Source organism: Palaemon carinicauda, chromosome 15 (genome assembly GCF_036898095.1).
Source record: "Palaemon carinicauda isolate YSFRI2023 chromosome 15, ASM3689809v2, whole genome shotgun sequence".
Lineage (NCBI taxonomy): Eukaryota > Metazoa > Arthropoda > Malacostraca > Decapoda > Palaemonidae > Palaemon > Palaemon carinicauda.
The window spans coordinates 69,280,364-69,304,346 of NC_090739.1; the positions used below are offsets into that span (position 1 = coordinate 69,280,364).

The 23,983-nt window shown below is 38.8% G+C and overlaps 1 protein-coding gene across 2 annotated transcripts in view; it reads right to left on the bottom strand.

Annotated features, from left to right (window-relative positions):
* Window positions 1-360: 360 nt before the first annotated feature.
* The window catches only part of LOC137654656 (SID1 transmembrane family member 2-like), a 246,009-nt gene continuing 222,386 nt past the window's right edge, over window positions 361-23,983 (bottom strand). For both annotated transcript variants that reach the window (XM_068388489.1, XM_068388490.1), the window contains exons 17-18: window positions 9,494-9,607; window positions 361-1,262 (exon numbers count right to left, since the gene is read on the bottom strand). In XM_068388489.1, the coding sequence (XP_068244590.1) occupies window positions 1,200-1,262; window positions 9,494-9,607 (177 nt within the window). In that variant the 3' untranslated portion in view covers window positions 361-1,199. The remainder of the gene's footprint in view (window positions 1,263-9,493; window positions 9,608-23,983) is intronic.

The window sequence follows — 23,983 nt, forward strand, 5'->3', positions numbered from 1 at the left end:
AATTATTGATTGCCATGTCTTACTGTAAAATTTATCTCAGCAACTGACTATTCTGCCTCTATTAACTTCTGCTTAACTCTGGCAAAATCTGTATTGATATTGGTTAGTATTCTGATTAAGCAGACAAAAACATATTTTACATTTTTCCTGGCCTTGGGCATGACCAGTAAAGATGGCCTTTGGTGTGACCATATTCTACACACGTGATATATTTCCCATAGCAGGTTGAGCAGTTAATGAAATAGAAACAAGGCCAGGAGTTGTACTGACTTCACCATGCCTTACTGTAAAAGTTATATGCAGTAATTGGCTATTCTGCCTCTTTCTAACACCAAGGAACATGTTAATTATAGAGATTTGTTTGTTACATGAATACAGATCAATTATTGAGTTCAAGAACAGTACAAACTCAGAGAGCATTATATACAGTACAATGTTAAGCACGTAAATATAAAAAAATTGCATAAAAATTGAGATACTAATATATGAAAATAAGTACATGGACTCTCTCACCCTCTGCTTAAATGGACATAGCACTTAAAATTAAAACAAAACAATTAAGCACTAACTTCCTAATGCTAAGACACATTGTGAAATTACCTCCTCTCAATCCTTTACATCAAAACTCATGAACTTGGCAACTAATATGTTTAATTTCTTTCTTTTGAATTGTTCTTAGGTTTATGCTTTAATAAGATCTACCGAACTATGAAAGAACAAAATAAGCAATCATGGGCCAGAAGTTTATATTTAATTATCATGGATATGTTATGAAAAAAATTCATGTGGAGTTTTATGATAGAGAAAGCTCTGCAATACAGAAGCTTGAAAGACCAGTCAATATGATTTCCATTGTCATCTGTATAATACCAACCGAAGTATGCTTTGACACATAGGTGGTCCTAGTAACTTTTGGTCATGTTTACCCTCGAGTTTTACTAGTTACACATGAATACAACCATGATTTAAAATTATAAAATTCATCTGTACAAGCATGGGTTACACATTTCGATTGCCTTTGATACAACAATAGGACTACCTTTTATTATTATATGAGGAATACAATAATGACATATCTGGCTCCTTATTGAGAAAAATATTTTTGAAAATACATTTTAAAATACTTATGTATGCACACTAACACTTGCAATCTCTCATAACAACATAGAATGAAAACAGATAGTAACAACACAGGGTACCTAGAAAACATGAATCTGTGCTGAAGGTGTTCTTGCCATGTCATCATCCAAAGTTAGAAGACCCTGAAACAAAAAAGTAGCTTTGAAGTAAAACCATCAACATTCAACTTTATATAAGCAACCTCTCTAAAGTAAAGAAAAAAATACTTATAATTGACAGGTATGATAATATATAATATCAATTCTTGGAGTGGCAAGGTTACGCACAAAAATGAGCAAAAGGTTCCTTGGTTGATGTCAAGCATCCTTAATAAATTTCCAGTACACAGATACTGTACCTTGATTTATGTAATGACCTTGCCAAATTTCAAGTACAGAGGTACCTTGGTTTCAAGGTAAAAGTAATTGTATGAGAACTGTTTGGGAAGATGCTGCATCATTTATTCATAAAAAAAACCCAATGGCTTTTTAGCTAAGGAGGAGCTCCCAATTTTAAGTCATCTGTACAAGGGAGTGTATCCTAAAAGTTTCCCTAACAGGTAAAATTGAGGATGAATTTAACTTCTTAGGTCCAGCCTAAAATTTCATAGTGCCCCTACAGCCTCTATTCAGATTGAGCTATCATTAGTGCAATGATGGTATGCTGAGATTAAGGCTCTTGCTGAGGACTGTTCTTTCTATAATATCTTATAGACATATTATCAATCACCTCACTCAAGGGGAATCCCATGGAAACTCACTGATCATGTGTGCACAGATAACCTTGTGTGAGTGGCAAAAAAATATGTTTAGTGTAACCCTCAAGGGAAAAAACAATACCTACAGAAGCCAGTTTTACTACTAATGTTAGGTCGTGACAGCCTCCCAAATGGATGGCTCTTTGCTGAATTTTACTGGGAATTTTTAGAAGCAAAAACTTTAAGAAAATTAACACTACTTTTTATCATCATGGTTACAATGACAATACTGTATTTTGTCAAGGAAAACCTGAAGACAGTAGATATATTCAACAAATTTATTCTTCCATGAAAACTTATAAACTCCATTCATTGTTAAACAACAGTAGTTGCCTCCTAAACCATGAACCAACACTTGCCCTTTTAACAACCAGGAGTTGCTATTTCCCCAATATATTCACATTACTACTAACATGATGGGAGTGACTGAATTGCCAGATACAAACCTAACCCCATTACAGCAATGTTTACTTGTTTTGTCCACTGTTGAACCAATGAAGTTTATAGAGGGGGTGAGATCATCATTTACAGGAAAGAATCAATTGATGTCATTCACTTATTTTCTGACCAAACATCTTCCACTTTCATGACTTTACAAAACATTAATAGTAGACAATTCATTTGAATGCAAATGGACAACAGATAACCAAACATCTAATCAAATAATGAAGTTGAACTGCATGCGAGTGTTACAAGGATTAACCAGGAAAACTCATATTATCACTGGGTAAGCTACAACCCTAGTTGGAAAAACAAGATGCTATAAGCCCAAGGGCTTCAAGAGAGAAAAATAGCCCAGTGAGGAAAAGAAATAATGAAATAAACGATATGTCAGCCTGTTCAACATAAAAATTTTTGCTGCAATTTTGAACTTTTGAAGTTCTGATTCAACTACACGATTAGGAAGATCATTCTACAGCTTGGTCACAGCTTGACAGTGGCGTCTCGTGATAAGTACTGTGGAACTGCAGCACCCGCTATTCTTATTTGACATTATTGATACTATTCAATATAATTATTTTTTCTTTATACTTGAACAATATATGATCTTTAAGCTTAATTTCAATAGCCATCCTTCATTTTATGGCGGAAAAAAAAAAATACTTCGTATGGGACTGCGCACTTTACAGTTCCAGCTGCAGGGTGTTTGGCTGTTGTGTGCATGCGCACACAAAGCTACAGGCGAGTCTGAGCCACGGGCAGAGAGGGAGAGAGAACACTGTCATTCCCACAGTGCTGACCCTGACGTCTCTGTGAAGGGGTAGTTATTGTTATTTTTTTTTTCTCTCCACAGGTGTTGTGCTTGAAAACTGTGTACTATATTCTTGAATGCTTAAATGTAATAAAATGTAGAATTTTATTATTATACTACATCCAGCTATTCTATTCGTTAATTTTTTTTTCAAATTTTTCGGTTTTCTTGATAATTCCCATGACTAAAATAGAGGTAGAACACTGCTCTTCATCAATGAAAACAATAAAAACTTTTATAATAAGCACTATGAATTCAGAAAGACTAAATATACTTTTGGCATTCAATGGAGAAAAAAAATTCTCAGTTGTTTGTCATCCATAGATCAAGAAAAAAATAAGACCTTTTTCTTCATATTAAAACAAAGAATTTTTTTAAAAATGTTTTAATGAAGGGATCAAGCTTGAACAATAACAATTTAGGCCATGGTATGTAAAAAAAAATTTAATTTAGTTCTTTTAGGATTCTATCAAGGTTCTGAATACATTTTCTTATGCCTATTTGTTTCCTTCGACACACTATTAAAACGAAGGCTACATTTCTTGGAACGGCACCCCCCTGATTTTACCAAAGAGCTGCCACTGCAGCTGGAATAAAACTTCTAGAATACTGTGTAGTATTGATCCTCATGATGGAGAAGGCCTGACTATTGGAATCAAGTGCATGTCTAGTATTATGAACAGGATTCAACTGCCCGGGTAGATCTGAATGTAAATGATGATCAAAATTAAAAAAAAATCTTATGCAACATGCATAATGAACTAATTGAACGATGGTGCCAGAGATTAATATTTATATCAAGAATAAGAAAATTAAAGTTCCTGTCCAACAAATTAAGATGAGGATCAGCAGCTGAAGACCAGACAGGAGAACAATTCTCGAAACAAGGTAGAATGAAAGAATTAAAACATTTCTTCAGAATAGATTGATCACTAAAAATTTTAAAACTTTCTCAATAAGCCAGTTTTTTGTGTAATTGAAGAAGACACAGACCGAATGTGTTACTCAAAAGTAAATTTGCTGTCGAGAATCACACCTAAAATTTCAAGAGTCATACAGAGTTAAAGAAACATTACCAATGCAGAGATCCGGATGTTGAAAAACCACTCTCCTTGACCTACGTAAAATCATACTTTGAGTTTTTTAAGATTCAACTGCATACCCCATAATTTGCACCATGTACTAATTTTAGCTAAAATGTCTATTAAAGTATTCACCAACCTCAGATTGATGTAAGGAGAGTAGCTCATCTGCATATGTATCAAGCTTGTATTCTAGGCCAGACCACATGTGTCATATATAAATAGCATGAAAAGTAATGGACCAAGAACACTACCTCGAGGAACACCAGATATCATATTCCTATACTCACTATGGTGCCCATCAACAACAACTCTTTGCAATCAATTACTAAAAAATTTGATAATGATGCTAAGAAACGACCCACACACTCCCAACTGTTTGAGCTTGAAAACAAGGGCCTCATGATTAACACGGTCACAGGCAGCACTGAAATCAAGGTCAATCATACAAACTTCCTGACCACAATCGAGGGATTTCTGTACAGCATTGGAGATTGTAAGAAGGGCATCACATGCTCCAAGGCCTTTATGAAAACCAAATTGCAAACTAGGGAACAGTGGTTTATCTTCAGCAACCTAAGTCTAAAGGTCTAGGGGAACACAGTGATTCTTTTGGATTGGAAAATGAACTGATGAGTTCGTCTCCAAGACCCTTATTAGGTCAAATTTGTTGAGGTTGGAGATATCCAGGCATGATCTTTAACCTCCTTATGCTTTGGCAACTATAAGACTGGTAAAAACTTGGCTGTGTACAAGGTTCTTCACATTCTCTTCAAGAGTCAGGAATTTGACTATATTCTTTCAAGCTATAAAGGGTGTCGAAGAATATGCAAAATGGAAAAAAAAACCTAGCGCCTTCGTTCTACCTCCAACATTGCCCCGTAGGATAAGAACAGCAAAAGCCTGCCTCCCACTGGAACTTGAGAACTAGGAGACATATTGGGTTAGCTAATTAGGAGACTCGGATACCCTAAAGAACCCCTGATATTTGTTAGGGTAAAATGGCTGAAGACTAAATTTGGGGTTGGGCTTACTAAGCATAGCAATCTAAAAGACTGCAAAAAGGTTTAGCCAACATTTTCTATGAAACGTGTTTGGTTACTAGATGTAGGCTTGATTCATTCAAGCAGATGACCAAATGGTGGAGCCAAAATCAGGGCAAGTTTTTGTCTTTTTGTAGAAGACTTCCTGAAATATGCAGTCATTCCTTTCCTTTCCACAAAACATCAGAAAAGCAAAGAATTAATTCACTGGTGCTGTCAGGTAGAGTGCAATTTAGGCAGAGGCCAAACATCAAAGTCCTGAAAATACAAACCTTTAGAGAAGGTGAAAGATACGTCAAAAGAACTTGAATTGTCAATGATCTTCTCCAAACAAAAGACTGTTACAGAAAATATTTTTTTAAGCCAGCACAAAGGGTAAGCATTTCCTTTTGTAGACCAGGAAGTCTTACCGGAGGTAGCTGCACTTCTCTTCCAAACATAAAAAGGGGCCCAGCTTTCAACTGCTGAGGAAATTTTTTAGGGATTGGGGGATGAGCCGTATGAGACGTAATAGGCAAAGATAAGTAAAAGTTATGAAGTACATGTAGATATACCTTGGAGTTTGTTTAGGGCCTTATTGAAATTTAGATTAAAAGGAGAATTTGGAAGGTACAGTAGAGCCAAGTAAGAGGAGGCACAGGAGTGGTCATCCATAGTTCAAGTTGTACTTAATGCTTGGGATACAGCTTCTGGGTCTTATTTCAGAGCAAATGAAAAACTAAAGAATTTTCAAATTTCTAAGTCCCAACGGGAATCAGTTTAAGAGATTGGGTTAGAAGTAGGAGGGAAAATTATAGAAACCATAAGTAAACATATAAATGAATGTAAGAATTCTTTCATGAGGAGGTGGAGGAATTTCTTCTGAGGAAAGAAGGGAGGAAAGAGGGGGCAGTCTGAAAGCAGTCTCTAAAGTTGGATTGAACAGGAGAGGCCTCTGTAATAATAGAACTACAACCACCACCCAATAGGGCAACATGGGGGTGGGGCAACCAACTCAGGTTTAATAGGGGCGAATAAAGGAGTCAAAAGATTCCACCAGCTCTTTGAATTTGAGCTGATTACCAAGAGTTTTACGGCTTCCACCATGTAATTGAATCTAGTGTTAGCTGTAGACAGGTTTTGGGAAAAATCAAATGAATGACATGGCACTGATAAACTTACTAATAGGGGCACAAACTTTGAACCAGAGAGAAGTAATAAACACTTTAGATATATCACCTACCATTTTCTTTAATTTTACTGCACAGGGGTAACAGGAAAGGGTGAAAAAGAGGGAACACAAGAAAAGGGAGAAGGAACACAGTAAGTCTGATCAAATGAAAAGTTGAAAGACTGTTTTATGAAAATACAGTATTATTTTAGCCCTAACTTTTTATGCTTTATCTTAATCTTTCCTATTGACACATTTAACTCGAGGACATCTCGGGATCAGAGAGCCCCAACATTCCTCACATGCCCTGGTCTCCAGACTACTTACTATGAGCAGAATCTATAAAGACAGGTGTTACATTGGGCCACACAGTAACTAACTTTAGAGGCATCAGTAAAGGAAAAATTTGTAATAAAGTACCGGTATAACTATACCTATCCTAAACTAGTATATTAAGGTTAACCAAAACACACTCAACCACCAGTGTCTTTAGCAAAATGATCGTTTACTATACCAAAAGAGGTAATTTGAGTTACTGGTAGCCCCGCTGGAACGCGATTTCTTGTAGTGCAATAATTTTTGATAGTGCCCGCAATTTCACCATCCTTGTGAGCTATGGGTGAAGGGGGAGGGGGTTTGAGGGAGCCTGTAGGTCTTGGAGGAAAAATAACTGGAGATGCCCGGATTACGTGAAGCCAGGCTTACCAGTTAAAATGTCAGTTCTCGATTCGCAAGTTAATCTACGACAGTGAACTGCAGCTTGGAGTCAGTTCTATTCAGCCCTTTGTTTGTAGACAGTAACTATTTTCTTGAGCTTTTTATTAGCAATAGTTCCTTCCTGTGCTGCTTTATTAGAAAAAATGTGTGTTAAACTTGCTCAACTTATTGATGAATCCATTACAAACTCCTTTGAATACTGAACTACGGTAAAGTCATTACACTTTATAGCCCTCTATGGATTACATTGAACATAGCCTGTCATAATCTCACAATTGTTGTTACTGATTATTGCTTAAAGGCAGGCAGCTGTGTGTTATCATGGGTTCAATCAAATATTGTTCTCAAAATTGAAAATTATTAATAAACCGATTCATAAAACGTATAAGAATTTTATATGAAAGGTGTTTTAAAAGATAAAAATGTATAAAAGAGATAGTAAATGATAAATAATAAAAGAGATAGTAAATGATAAATAATAACACTAGGTCCGTAGGTATCCTTTGTTCCAAGACCCTTTTTACCAGTCAATGGCAGAGGTAGAACTGACAGTTTGACTGGTAAGGCTGGCTTCACAGGTTCAGGTAAGAACTCTGAGTCAGGTCATCTCCAGTAGTATAAATAATCCTAGCTGTAGGTCTACCTGCTAAGTAATCATCAGCCATTGTCTAGTCCTCCCTGGTCATAGCTTGGGTGGAGAGAGGACTTGGGTGCTGATCATATATATATATATATATATATATATATATATATATATATATATATATATATATATATATATATATATATATATATATGGCCAGTCTCTAGGGCACTGTTACTGTCCCTTGCTTCTGCGATTCATGCATGGCCTTTAAGCCTCATAAATAAATGTACAACTAATTTTACAATTTTTTGCCACAAAGCTCGCACTTGAAGTATATGCATAGGAATTATTAGGGAAGCTTTACTTAAGTGATAAAAAATTGCAAAAATTAAGAAGTGAAAGTGCTGTATGAGCAGTATGAAAAAATCTAACGGCATTAAAAAACTACTCAAACCATTACACAGGTAAAATTACAAAATGAATACTGTACTGAACATTGTATTCATCAAAAACATATACTGTATAACTTGAGAGCAGTTTAAAAACTGAGAACAGTTAATTGCTTAGCTACTACCCTAGTTGGAAAAACAGAATGCTATAAACCCAAGGACTCCAACAGGGAAAATAGCCCAGTGAGGAAAGGAAATAGGAACCTACAAGAGAAGTAATTAACAATTAAAATAAAATATTTTAAGAACAGTGAAAAAGTTAAAATAAATATTTAATATATAATATATAAAACTTAAAGAAAGAGTAAGACAAATAAGATAGAATAATGTGCCCAAGTGTACCTTCAAGCAAGAGAACTCTACCCCAAGACAGTGAAAGACCATGGTACAGAGACTATCCAAGGGCATACAAGGGGTCTGGATTAGAAGTTTGAACAAAGAGTCTGTTAACATTGAGGACTGGTACTTGACCTTTCTCTGTTTGTGATGCTTATCGATTCATTAACTGAAGGAAAGTTTTTATTGTTATATGCCGATGATCTTGTGATTTCAGAAAAGAATGGAGAAGAATTGTAGAAAAGGGTACAGAAATCCTTTGGTAAATGTGGGTGAAGTTATGCTTATGGTGATTAGAAAGCCGAGAGGGGATAGGATACAGTATTTATACAATTTACTTTAAAAAAAAAAAAACCAAGATTCAAGATTGGAGACCTAGATTTAAAACATGTACAGAATCTATTTAAAATCTACTTTAAGCCTGGAATGGGATATGTGTGAGACTGAGAAATGAAGAAACTAGAAGTGTTGGAATAGTACTAATTAGTGATAAGAGCGAGTCTGTATTGACATAGCATAAGCGAGTTGTAACGATGGGTAAAAAGTGACAAGGCCTTAAGTGGAACCTGCTAGGTCTGGAAGGCTAAGACAAATGCACGGGATTAGATAGGTACAGAGGATGAGAGGATAAAAACGAAAGGTTCGGGGAAGCTTAGTTGGTAAAAAATTGTTTGGCCTCAGGGATAGATATGGGATCATGCAATTATTACATAGGTAAACTAAATTTGGAGGATAATAGTTAGGTGGCAAAACATACTTCTATTAGGAATAGTTGGATGCAGCATAAAATTATAACCCAGGTTTAGCCGTAGTGAAGGGTGTTCTCCCCACTCTTTATTGTGAAAACCATGCACTATGGCTCAACCAATGAAGGTCATATTTTTATGGCTTTCAAGTAATAACCAAGAAGAGTAACATAAAAACTTAAATGTAAGCAAGTTATCAGTGGTATTATACATACTAAGGTGCTCTTTAATCATTAAAAGATCCAAATATACTCACTATAAAAAAAGTGTAGAGGGCTAGTGACGAAAAAAGGTGCCATACATCATGAGTATCGAATACTCCAAAAAATGCACATGATGAATTTAAGGATCGAGAGTCAGCTGCAGATGCCTGAAATGTTTGAAGAGTTGCATAAATTTCATCGTTTACAGTTAGCAACATAAAATTCCCGCACTAACACCTCAGTCCAGTTTGATATATCATCTACAGCAATATCTAGAAACAGGTTGACCCCAGCTGTTTTTTTTTTTAAGTATAAAAAATGGGCTATTATTATTATTAATAAAAATGAAATAAACTTCTTTACCTTGAATAATCATAGATTTCTCTATCCCAAGGTGTGGGAACTAATATAAAAATTTTAATCCTGATTACAGCAAATATATTCCTTGTGATGAGATGTAAACTAAGAGATGGGGCCCATTGAATAGGATTATAGGTAAGCAAGTTTTACACTGGTTTCCTATATAAAAATGATGCTGATTCCCCCCTTAAAGCAGTCTTATTGATTGTACTTATAGGAACCGAACGCCGTGGTGTTTTGACATAACTTTCAGAAATCAAAAATTGTTTTATGGTTTCTATTTATGAAGAAACATATCGTACATGCTTTCCAGAAGTTTCAGCCAATTATTTTTAGAAATAATAAAAAATATAGCTGTCTTTAAATGATGACATTATCTTTACTGCGTCGTCTGCAGGACTGAGTTTGACAGAATCGTCTTTGCGTGATTATTTTTTTTTTCATTTATCTAGCGATTTTTTTTCACTTACATTTCAAAATCTCATACGTCTGGCAGACATGAATTCTCGTAGGTCTGGCAGAGATGGAAGGTATTGGTAGAGGGTAGGCGAACGCAACTACAATCTACGAGAAGAGCAGCCAGAGTTTCCAAAGACATGTAGAAGTTACATTGCAAGTGTATTTGTTTACTTGCAGTTCGTATATAATTGTTTTTACAGCGTCCTCGTGAACTTTATAGCAAGGGCAATGTTACCTAAGGTCAAAGAATGAACAAAAAGTAAGCAGAGAGCAACAGCATAGAACCAAAACAGGAGGGAAACATGAAAGAGTACAAAGCTGGAACATACGAACTAAAACTCTGGCAACAATGAGAGGCTGCTGGCAACTCATGAAACCCTTACACCAAGTGTATTAGTAAACATAGTGTTTAAATACCTCGTTTAGGGAGCCTTCATGTAGGAATAAACAATAAAGTACAAAATAAGGTCATCATAATAATGTTATCTTGATTTTTCCAAGAAAAAAAGCAAAAATTTATAGCAAATTTTTGGGAGCTCATAACTCGAAAGCATACTTACTTACACTTAGGTACATTTTTCTCATTTATTGTTTGATTTTTGAGGGAAAGACATCATTGAAAAGAAGAATAAATATCCCACAATTTTGTGTACCAGAATTTTGATTTCCCTTTTACTCTTTTTTCATGATTATTCTAGCCTTAGGCGAAGAAAATTAAGAAAAAAATTGATAAAAAAAGGAAAATCATAAATCTGCCACACAGAATTATTCGATTTATAAAGAAGTTTTGATGGTATTATTTTAAATACAATTGGTGTCATACTAGTTGAGAAAAATGTACCTAAAATTTTTATAAAAATCATGATTTTTGCTAATAAATCTAAAGGTTTTTTTATCTAATGCCTTGAAATTTTTATATGATGAATGTATTATATATGTCTAAAACATATATAGAAATTGTGTATTTTGAATCATTAGAAAAAAAAATGGCGGACAAGGCGGAGGGTCCCGTAGACAAAATGTTTATTTTGACAATTTGTTTTTTTTTATGAAATTTTAACCTTTTTCTTGGTCAATTATATTTAGTTGTACAAAATGCATATACAGTATTAGTGTCATAAGATATATTATCATACAAAGTATCAAATGAAAGCTCTTTTTATACAGATTTCAGATTTGTAAACTGAAATTTGATAGCTAGAGGTATTTAAATGTTATTACCATTTATTTTAAGAAAAAAAAATATTTTTTTTTAGAAACTACAATAATGTGATTTAGTAATCACATCATCATCTCCTCCTACCCCTATTGACGCAAAGGGCTTAGGTTAGATTTTGCCAGTCGTCTCTATCTTGAGCTTTTAATTCAATACTTTTCCATTCATCATCTCCTACTTTGCACTTCATAGTCCTCAGCCATGTAGGCCTTGGGCTTCCAACTCTTCTAGTGATTTGTGGAGCCAAGCTGAACGTTTGTTGAACTAATCTCTCTTGGGGAGTGCGAAGAGCATGCCCAAACTATCTCCATCTACCCCTCATCATGATCTCATCCACATATGGTACTCGAGTAATCTCTTTTATGGTTGAATTTCTAATCCTGTCTTGAGAGAGAGAGAGAGAGAGAGAGAGAGAGAGAGAGAGAGAGAGAGAGAGAGAGAGAGAATTCATAATAATCAGGATTTATTAATATTGTCTTCGTAAAAATACAAAGAAAAACTTTGAACGGCCTCTGGCATTCCCTCATTTTTACAATTTTTTTCTCGTTTTCGGCAAGAAGGTTATCATTTCAAAGAGGAAGAGGCAATTTCAATTTCAACATCTTGCTAACATAAGGAAGAAGAAAATTCGCTCTTAAGAGTTCAGGAGGGAGAGAGAGAGAGAGAGAGAGAGAGAGAGAGAGAGAGAGAGAGAGAGAGAGAGAGAGAGAGAGAGAGAGAGAGAGAGAGCGTGTCTTGCCTGATAGGAGCCAAAAGAAGCAAGATATTGAGCAAAAGGATCTTCATTTATGATTGAATTTTGATAAAAACTTTTTTTCTGTTTCTTAATATAAAAAAAGGAACATGAAATTCATAATAATCAGGATTCATCAATATTGTCTTTGTAGGAATACAAAGAAAAACTTTGAATGCCTGTATCTCAAAACTATACTTATTGACCTTCACTTTCTATCTTCTCCCTTATTTTTAAAGATATAGCATTGAAATTTGATATATAACTTAGAAATACATCATAAAACAATCAAATGTTTCCCTTTTTATCAATTTTTTTTAAGGTTCATTTTTTTACCATAAAAAAAATTTTATATAGCAGAAAAAGGACTTTTAGAAAAAAAATCCACATTATTGGAGGTCTACATCAGGTCTATTTAAGGCAGTAATCCCAGGTCTTAATATTAATTATTAAGGTAGAGATAGAATTTGAAAAACGCTCATTTTCAGGACAATTCACCCTTCGTTGAAAAATCGAAGGTCAGAGGCAAAATCCTATGCACTTTGGAGATGTCCTAAGTCACCTTATCAAGTGGTATGGTCATAGTCCTGTCTAAAAAACGGCATTAGCCGGCCGGCCCCCTTAATTGCCTGCTCTTCGTCTCTTAGCATCTCTAACACTGAAAATTGATTCCTACATTTGATTGCTAATGTTTCTCTGTGCTCTTCTTCTAAAAGCTTAGTTGTATCAAACCTAGGTATTCTATCTACCTTTCCGTTGGGTGTTTTTAGTTTTACTTTTTGTGTGGCAATGAGGAGCTGGTGATCACTACCAATATCTGCACCTCTATAGCTTCTTACAGTTATCAGAGTCCTCCTTCTCTCTATATTAATGGCAATGTAATCTATTTGATTTTTGTGACTGCCACATGGTGAAGTCTATGCATATTTGTGGATGTTCTTGTGTTGAAAAAGAGTACCTCCAATGACAAGATTGTTTGCTGAACAGAAACTTATGAAATGTGCTCCATTTTTATTTGCAACTTAGCCAAGTCACTCGAAACCCATCACTTTTTCTATCCCTTGATTATTCATTCCAACTTTAGCATTGAAGTCGCCAATCACAATTTTCATATCTCTGGGATCTCACATATTACACTGCAGTTCTTCAAAGTATTCATCTTTCCTTTCTTCAGGGGAATCATTTGTTGGGGCATAGCAAACTATAATACTCATATTACACTGCTTTGATTTGAACTTTGCTTGTAACGATCTTCTATTTACAGCCTTCCACTCAGTTAATGTCTTTTCTGCTCTTGGTGTCATCATCATTCCTACCCCTTCTCTTCAAACTCCATCTGATCTTCCTGAATATATATATATAATATATATATATATATATATATATATATATATATATATATATAATATATATATATATATATATATATATATATATAATATATATATATATATATATATATATATATATATATATATATATATATATATATATATATATATATATATATATATATATGTATATTATATATATATATATTATATATATATTATATATATATATATATTATATATATATATTATATATATATAGATATACACATATACATATACATACACATACACATACATACATTGTATATTGCATTGGTCTAAAGTTTCCTTATCAATCCCCTTACAATGTGTTTCACTCAGGGCCAAGATATCCAAACTATATTCCATAAATTCATTCTTCACTTGCTGTAACTTCACAACCTGATTCATGGTTCTATCATTCCAATTACCTATTTTCAAATTTTCTTTAGTATTTATAAACCGGAGATTCTTAGCACTCCACTATGCCCAGGACTGGGGGCCATTGTTTCATCTTCTCTATCCATAACTGACTAAATCCATATTAGATTCATTGGTTAGATACAACCAAGGATAGCCAGTTCCTTGTGATGTGCAGTGCCCATCTAACTAAGGCAAGTGACCCCTGCCGGTCCATACTAATTCTAGTAAGATCAACCGCCAGGCATCAGGAGTAAAAGCCAAAGAGACAGTTTGTCCATTGCCATAAACCCAATCCGCCACCCTGCTGCCAGTGACTTCATCGAGATTTAGTGGGGCATTTCCTCCACACCCAAAGCTATCATTACTCCATCACATTGCTCATCCACTTAAATGAGTATAACCGTTGGAAAATTTGGATTGCTAAGATATACTGCCTATTGATAGCCAATGGCACCCTCAATTATGTATAAAAAAACTTTCGTAAAGAATTTGAAATGATGATACTGGCAACTATCTCTGTCTTCACATTTCTAATGAGACTAGGTTCTCGGGACAAAGCATTTTGAAACTTCGCTCAATAAAAGACAGTTCATTAAGCATGATTTTAGAGAATTTATGCTATATATTTCTAAGATATACTGCCTATTGATAGCCAATGGCACCCTCAATTATGTATTAAAAACTTTCGTAAAGAATTTGAAATGATGATATAGTACAGTATACAGCAAAACTGGTGATACCTGAATACAGTGATTATCATTCGAAAGTCACTAACTGGCAACTATCTCTGTCTTCACATTTCTAATGAGACTAGGTTCTCGGGACAAAGCATTTTGAAACTTCGCTCAATAAAAGACACAGTTCATTAAGCATGATTTTAGAGAATTTATGCTATATATTTCTCAAAATATCAACTAGATCATCATGGAAAAATTAACCAAATAATCTTTAATTATGATAAAGATTAAAAAAATAAATGCTCGTCTGACGTTTTAGCCACCAGAGTAATGTATTTAACGAAAAAAACGTGTCGATGTAGTTGTGGGCATGGTCTAACCGGACATCAACTGGCAGTCTCATGGTGGCACTCACAAGCAAGCCATATGTCAAATATGGCTAGAGCTACCCAACAGCTACTGGATAACTGTAACTAGTTAAACTTATTTCATCAGATTCTCTATAAAAACATAAATATAATCAATCATCTTAACATCAACGAAACAACTGTTTATAGATGGCTAAAGGATACAATAAAGGAGAAAAATTTAAAAGCCATCCTAGGAGGTGAGAGACCCCGCTGCTGCACAACCGCAAAAGAAGACGAAGAACTATAACGCCAATAGCATAGGCCTTAGACTCCAAAGCCATCCTATCATTATCATCACCATTATTATCATTATTATAATTTGATACGTTGTTATTGTCTTTCTGTAGAATCTGCACATACCACGTGTTTTGCTGAATATGTCTGACCTAATTATAGTGTTCCGTTCGTAAAATAAAAGTAAAATAATAGAAAGGTAGAATTAATTGTATTTTTAATAGCGAAGATAACTCACCACCTCGCTTATTTATTTACTTACTAATTTTTCCTCAAACTGAAGAAACCCATTGGGAGACTTGAATCATATAAGTAGCCATTGACTATAGTATTAAACTATGACTTGTTATAATTTATTGCAAGTTTTAAAGTCACGATCCTAACTAATTTGCTTTAAATACAAAACAAAATCAAGCAAAAAATAAGTAATAACTTTGAAATCATATCCCAAATGAATAAATTGTTATCATAAGACTATAGTGCTCTGCTTAAACTGTTCTCCATTTAGAAGCCCTCTTTCCCAGTTTGAATCCTTCTATCCAGACAGACAGCTAAAATACTAGTCTCACCGACTATCGCGGAGTCACGTTGACAAAGGGATTCGTGCTACAGTAACATATTTAATTTTTCTTCTGAAATATCATTTTTAAATATTTAACTTAGCCGGTGAATATATAATAGCTGCTGCTCCAGCGGCTCGACAGAAAAACACACAAAAACTCGCGAGCGATCGCTATGAAGGTTGCGGGTGTGCCCACCAGCGCCAACTATCGGCCAGATACCACACATGCATGTAAACAAGCCTCAATTCTTCTCTGTCGACCTTGACGACAAGACGTATCAATACTCGCTGTATAACCTGGAGTTTTCTCAACATATTTGGTGAAGTACTTCATTTTGGTTTGAGCTTTCGCAGTGCAGGTGTTTTTCCTCAACTTAAACTCTTGAACTCTTTATTGGACAGATTTAATTGTTGATGACTTGGATTGTTTTTTTGGACTTTCTTTGACTAATTCAAAATGGCTGACGCTTCACAAGCCCCTAGATTTCGTAAGTGTAATGCTAGGGATTGCAATAGGCGTCTTCCAAAGGCCTCTCTCGACCCACATACTGTGTGTTCTAATTGTCGGGGTAAAACCTGTCAATTAGGAGATCGGTGTGAGGAATGCGTGGGCCTTTCGGAATTCGATTGGCTCGAATACGACAAGTATTCTCGTAAGCTAGAGAGAGATAGGGTAAGGAGGAGTTCCTCTAGATCAGTAGATTTTTCCTCTCCACATGCCCCTGAACCTAATCCTTCCCCTGTAGAGGTTGTGCCTGAACCCCCTACTGGCACTCAGGAACCATCGATGCGAGACATGTTACGTGCCATTCATGCCTTGGGTGAAAGAGTTGAATCGTTAGCAACAGATCGTAATCAACTCATGGCTGACGTTAAAGAGCTAAAGTGTCAGAGTGCCACAGCGGAAAATCGTGGGAAAGTGATTAGTGCGCAAAGTGTTGTCAGTGTTGCGACCGAGGGTTCGTCTGTTCATGCCTGTCGTTCGCCTAGTCCGAGACCTCTTGCAAGCTCCCAAGCCCAGGGGAGAAGTAATGTCGTACGACTTATGGGTTCGAGAGGCCTTGATCAGCGAACAGACGTTCCCTCTATGGTATCAGGCGTGTCTCACCAAGATCGCCCCTACCATAAGACGAGAGAGACCATTTTCTCCTCGTCATCCGAAGGCTTTTCGCATAAGAAACCGTGGAGCAAGGTTTCTAGGCCCCTTAAGCGAAAGTCGGTCCCTTCAGGACAGGTCCAGCGTCCTGGTTGTAGCCATTGGGACAGCTCTGACCCTTTGCAGTCATCGGAAGACTGCTCGCCGCCTAAGCAGCAACGTTACACAGGCTCAGAGAGTCTTGGTGTAGGCAAGGTTGTGCCGTCTCAGACGTTAACCCCGTCTTTTACCGCACCCATTCCCGTTGATCCTAAATGGGTTGTGCTGCAAGACATGCAGATTAAGCTCGCCTCCCTTATGGAAGACTATTCTGCCGATAAGGTTCACGATGATCCTCGCCGCTTAACTCATCGAGATCCTGGCCTTCAGCCGCCAAAACGAGCCTTTGCTCGTCCTGTTGACGTTGGCGTAGCTAAGTCACGTCAGTCACGCTTTGTAGAGCCTCACTCGATGCAGTCACGTGTTGACTTTCAGCCGCATATGGACGTTCAGCCACTTCCTAATGCTCTTGTTGACGTTCAGGACGTTCGCCAACCAGCGGAGTTGACTTGTTTTGACGCTGAGCGTCAACCACCGCAGTCTAGAGTTGTTTTGACTGCTCAGTCTAGGCAGTCAAAACAGTCTCGAGTTGACGTCGAGCGTCCTCCCGCTCCTGTTGTTGTTGACAGTCAGGCTGTTAAGCAGTTACATGACGTAGCGTCCTGGACTGCCACTAATGCACCAGTGCGTGTGGACTCTGCGTGTCAAGCATTGCCAACCCCTTTGCTTGTTACTCAGCAGTTGTCGGATGAGGATCCTTCAGATGAGGACGTTGCTGACCCTCATCATGATGATCATCCTTCGGATGTAGACGAACCTAGAACGGTTCCTCCATCAATGGACTTTAAGAAAGTCATGTTAATTTTCAAGGAGCTTTTTCCCGATCACTTCGTCACTGTTGCTCCTCGTTCGCCACCGTCTGAGTTTGCTCTAGGCTTACCTGCTAACATGCCAGCCTTTACAAAGCTAGTGCTCTCTCTCTCTTCCAAGAGAGCTTTACGACTTTTAGGCGACTGGTTGGATACCAGGAGGAGTGTGGGGAAGACGGCCTTTGCCTTCCCTCCGTCAAAGCTCTCGTCTAGATCGAGCGTCTGGTATGCCACGGGAGAAGTTCTCGGCTTGGGAGTCCCTGCCTCTGCCCAGGGTGACTTCTCAAGCCTCGTAGACTCTCCCCGCCGCCTAGCCATGAGACGCTCGAAGATTAGTTGGTCCTCCTCGGACCTTGACCATCTGCTGAAAGGCGTATACAGAGCCTTTGAAGTTTTCAACTTCCTTGACTGGTCTTTGGGAGCCTTAAGTAGGAAAATCTCATCGGCTGATAGGGATGTCTCCTTACTGATAATGTCCTGTATGGATAAAGCCATCCGCGATGGTTCCAATGAGCTCGCCTCCTCTTTTACGTTGGGAGTCTTAAAGAAGCGAGAGTCCCTTTGCTCTTTTCTTTCGGCAGGAGTTACTCCCTGTCAGAGATCAGAACTGCTCTTTGCTCCCTTATCAAAGTTTTTGTTTCCGCAACAATTGGTTAAGGACATAGCTTCTTCGCTTGTGCAGAAGGACACCCATGACTTGGTGGCGTCCTCTGCTCGCAAGGGGACTCCTTCTACATCCTTTTCTGCTAGACCCAGGATCGACACTCCGGCGTCCAGATTTATCCCGCCCTTTCGTGGCAGAGCTCCCAGCAGGGGAAGTACTCGTGCCGAGGGAAAGAGAGGAAAGAAGAGAGGAGCCAAGTCCTCACGTGGCAGAGTCTGACTGCCCACAGCCTCAGACAGCAGTAGGAGCCAGATTGAAGAGCTTCTGGCAGGCCTGGGAGAAGAGGGGCGCAGACCAACAGTCTGTTCGGTTGCTCAGAGAGGGGTACAAAATTCCATTTGTACGCAAACCTCCTCTAGCGACTTCCCCCATCGACCTCTCTCCCAGGTACCGAGAGGAGTCAAAGAGACAAGCCCTAAACCTAGAAGTGTCTCTGTTGCTAGAGAAGGGAGCGGTGGTGAAAGTCTCGGACCTTCAATCACCGGGGTTTTACAACCGTCTCTTCCTAGTCCCGAAGAAGACAGGAGGTTGGAGACCGGTGCTAGACGTCAGTGCGCTCAACGTCTTTGTTACGAAAACAAAGTTCACCATGGAGACCACGAAATCAGTCTTAGCAGCGGTCAGAAAGGGAGATTGGATGGTCTCTCTCGACCTACGAGACGCGTACTTCCACATCCCTATACACCCAGATTCCCAACCGTTTCTGAGGTTTGTTTTCAAAAATGTGGTATACCAGTTTTGGGCCCTGTGCTTTGGCCTAAGTCCTGCTCCTCTCGTGTTTACGAGGCTTATGAGGAATGTAGCAAAATTCCTCCATTTATCGGGAATCCGAGCCTCCCTGTACTTGGACGACTGGCTTCTCAGAGCCTCGTCCAGTCATCGCTGTCTGCAGGATCTTCATTGGACATTGGATCTGACCAAGGAATTGGGACTTTTGGTCAACCTAGAAAAGTCCCAGCTGATTCCATCCCAAACTATACTGTATTTAGGGATGGAGATTCGCAGTCCAGTTTTTCGGGCTTTTCCGTCTGCCACCCGAATAGAGCAAGCCCTGCTCAAAGTCCAACTAATGTTGAAGAGAGAACGGTGCTCAGTCAGGAATTGGATGAGTCTAGTAGGAACTCTATCATCCCTGGAGCAGTTTGTCTCGTTAGGAAGGCTACATCTTCGACCTCTCCAGTTCCATCTAGCTTTTCACTGGAAGAAGGACAAGACGTTAGAGACGGTCTCAATCCCGGTCTCCGAACCAGTAAAGGCATGCTTGAATTGGTGGAACGACAATATCAGTCTGAGAGAGGGACTTTCCCTAGCAGTTCAGAACCCAAACCACGTACTATTCTCAGACGCGTCGGATTTGGGTTGGGGTGCGACCCTGGACGGTCGGGAATGCTCAGGTCTATGGACCTCAAGTCAGAGGAGCTTGCACATCAACGGCAAGGAGCTTTTGGCAGTCCACTTGGCCTTGATGAAATTCGAGAGTCTCCTTCGAAACAAAGTGGTAGAGATCAACTCCGACAATACCACAGCCTTGGCGTACATCTCCAAGCAAGGAGGCACCCACTCCCTCACGCTGTACGAGATCGCAAGGGACCTGCTCATTTGGTCAAGAGATCGAGGCATCTCCCTGTTAACGAGGTTTATCCAGGGCGACTTGAACGTCTTAGCAGACTGCCTCAGTCGGAGGGGTCAGGTAATTCCTACGGAATGGACCCTCCACAAGGACGTGTGCAAGAGTCTTTGGGCGACTTGGGGTCAACCCACCATAGACCTCTTTGCAACCTCGATGACCAAGAGACTTCCAATCTATTGCTCTCCAGCCCCAGACCCAGCAGCAATACACATAGACGCATTTCTCCTACATTGGTCTCATCTGGACTTATATGCATTCCCACCATTCAAGATTGTCAACAAGGTACTGCAGAAGTTCGCCTCTCACGAAGGGACAAGGTTGACGTTGGTTGCTCCCCTCTGGCCCGCTAGAGAGTGGTTCACCGAGGTACTTCGATGGCTGGTAGACTTTCCAAGAAGTCTTCCTCTAAGAGTAGATCTGTTACGTCAGCCCCACGTAAAGAATGTACACCAAAGCCTCCCCGCTCTTCGTCTGACTGCCTTCAGACTATCGAAAGACTCTCAAGAGCTCGAGGCTTTTCGAAGGAGGCAGCCAGTGCGATTGCAAGAGCGAGGAGAGCTTCTACCATTAGAGTATACCAGTCGAAGTGGGAAGTCTTTCGAGACTGGTGCAAGTCAGCATCTGTGTCCTCGTCCAGTACCTCTGTAGCCCAAATCGCTGATTTTCTCTTACATCTGAGAAAGGTTCGCTCCCTTTCAGCTCCCACGATCAAGGGCTACAGGAGCATGTTGGCTTCGGTCTTTCGGCATAGAGGCTTAGATCTTTCCAACAATAAAGATCTCCAAGATCTCCTTAAGTCTTTCGAGACCTCTAAGGAACGTCGTTTGGCAACTCCTCGATGGAACTTAGACGTGGTCCTAAGGTTCCTCATGTCAGACAGGTTTGAGCCATTACATTCAGCCTCCCTGAAGGATCTCACTCTCAAGACACTTTTCCTAGTGTGCTTGGCTTCGGCTAAAAGAGTCAGTGAACTTCATGCCTTCAGTAAGAACATCGGCTTTTCTACAGAAAAAGCCACTTGTTCTCTTCAACTTGGTTTCCTGGCCAAAAATGAACTGCCTTCTCGTCCTTGGCCTAAATCTTTTGATATTCCTTGCTTATCAGAGATCGTAGGCAACGAACTGGAAAGAGTATTATGTCCTGTTAGAGCTCTTAAGTTCTATTTGGCTCGTACTAAGTCATTACGAGGTAAATCTGAGGCATTATGGTGCTCAGTTAAGAAACCATCATTGCCTATGTCAAAGAATGCTTTGTCATATTTTATCAGATTTTTAATACGAGAAGCTCATTCTCACTTGAATGAGAAAGACCGATGTTTGCTTAAGGTTAAGATGCACGAAGTTAGAGCTATAGCAACCTCCGTGACCTTCAAGCAAAATAGATCTCTGCAAAGTATCATGGACGCGACTTTTTGGAGAAGCAAGTCGGTGTTCGCGTCATTCTACTTAAAAGATGTCCAGACTCTTTACGAGGACTGCTACACACTGGGTCCATTCGTTGCAGCGAGTGCAGTAGTGGGTGAGGGTTCTACCACTACACTTCCCTAATTCCAATATCATTTTTAATCTGTCTCTTGAAATGTTTTTAATATTGTTTTTTGGGTTGTACGGAAGGCTAAGAAGCCTTTCGCATCCTGGTTGATTTGGCGGGTGGTCAAAGTCATTTCTTGAGAGCGCCCAAATTAGGGGTTTGATGAGGTCCTGTTTGTATGGGTTGCAGCCCTTGATACTTCAGCTCCTGGGAGTCTTTCAGCATCCTAAGAGGATCGCTGGGCTTCGTGAGGAAGACAGACTTACAAGGCAGAGTAATCGTCTAAGTCAACTTCCTTACCAGGTACCTATATATTTGGGTTTTGTTATATTGATAACTGTCAAAAACTCTAAGCATATACGCTGTAAACTTAATTAACTCTGGTCTCTACCCACCGCCTTGGGTGTGAATCAGCTATTATATATTCACCGGCTAAGTTAAATATTTAAAAATGATATTTTAATTATAAAATAAATTTTTGAATATACTTACCCGGTGAATATATAAATTAAAGGCCCTCCCTTCCTCCCCAATAGAGACGCAGCGGGACGAGAAGAATTGAGGCTTGTTTACATGCATGTGTGGTATCTGGCCGATAGTTGGCGCTGGTGGGCACACCCGCAACCTTCATAGCGATCGCTCGCGAGTTTTTGTGTGTTTTTCTGTCGAGCCGCTGGAGCAGCAGCTATTATATATTCACCGGGTAAGTATATTCAAAAATTTATTTTATAATTAAAATATCATTTTAGTATGAAATGTTTTTTTTTTGGCTCAAGCCATGCCGTCCTGATGGAAGCTTCCTATTGGCAGCTTTCTAAGGGATATTTGGCTACAGTGATACTCCCAGAGAATTGACCATAGGTCTCTAGAATTCTAACTCCTGGCGCGAGTATCCTTAAAAGTTTTCTTAAGGATATCGCATAATATCAGGGGACGTATATCTTGATACTAAACATGGCAATCTTCACCCCGAATAGAGTTTTCGCTCTTAGGGGGAAGAGTGGCGAAATTGAAGGGGAGCTATTATCAAGGTCACTCTTTTTCCCCTACTATTACAGGGCCCAAAATGGCCACTCATTCCTTATTGAGTAGCGCTTTCGCACGGTGTATCTCCCTGCTTGCTCTAGTGTTCTAGACCGCTATTTTGAGGAATTTATCATGCATTCTCCAGCATCTTCTGCCTCTGGAAAGTTGAGTATTTAATCTTTCCTGTGTTTAATTTATAACTCCCACTCACAGTGAAATTAGCATAATTTTAATGTGTTTATCGGAGCATAGCCAGTAACCGCCATTTTGGACGCTGTCCTTCGTCATGCATGCTTTATTTAGTCAGCAGAACGACATTCCCGGTAGAGTGGAACCTCTACATACGATTGTCCTAACATACGAATTTTCCAACATACGAAGTAAAATTCGACCAAATTTCTGCCTCAACATACGAAGTGTTGCTCCAACATACGAAGTAAACAATACGCTTACCCGTGGAATTTTCTCGAAAGCGTCCAGCGTCGTTTGTTGTTGACGCCGCTAGACGGCAGCAAATCGGAGGGACGCCAATCGAGCGTCGCCTTGATAAGTCCTCTCATCGCGTGCGCATCGTGTGGTTGTCCTCTATTCGCTCAGTTTTAACAGTTTTTTATATTGCCTTTTCACATGTTGTTTTCTGTGTTCCGTAATCATGGGTCCTAAAAAGCTTAGTTTCGGTTCAGGAAGTAGTAGCAGTGGTGAGAAAAAGAGGAAGTCTATGCTTTCATTAGAATTAAAGCAGGAAATAATAGAAAAGCATGAGCGAGGTGTACGTGTTAGCGATCTGGCTAAACAATATGGCCGGAATATATCTACGATCTCGACGATCATAAAACAGAAGTCGGCCATTAAAGCAGTGAAACCTTCGAAGGGGATCACGATTATTTCTAAACGTCGTAGCCCTACTCTGGAAGAGATGGAACGCCTTTGGTTGATCTGGATAAAGGACAAGGAGATTGTTGGCGATACGATCACGGAAACGATCATTTGTGAGAAGGCCAGCGCTATCTACAGTGACTTAAAGGCGGCGTGCTCTCGGGGTGACGCGGGGGAGAGTTCAGCCGATCCTACGACGGAGGAATTCAAGGCGTCTCGAGGTTGGTTCGAGAAATTTAGGAAACGGACCGGGATTCATTCAGTTGTTTGTCATGGAGAAGCTTCGAGTTCGGACACCAAGGCTGCTAAAGACTTTGTTAAAAAGTT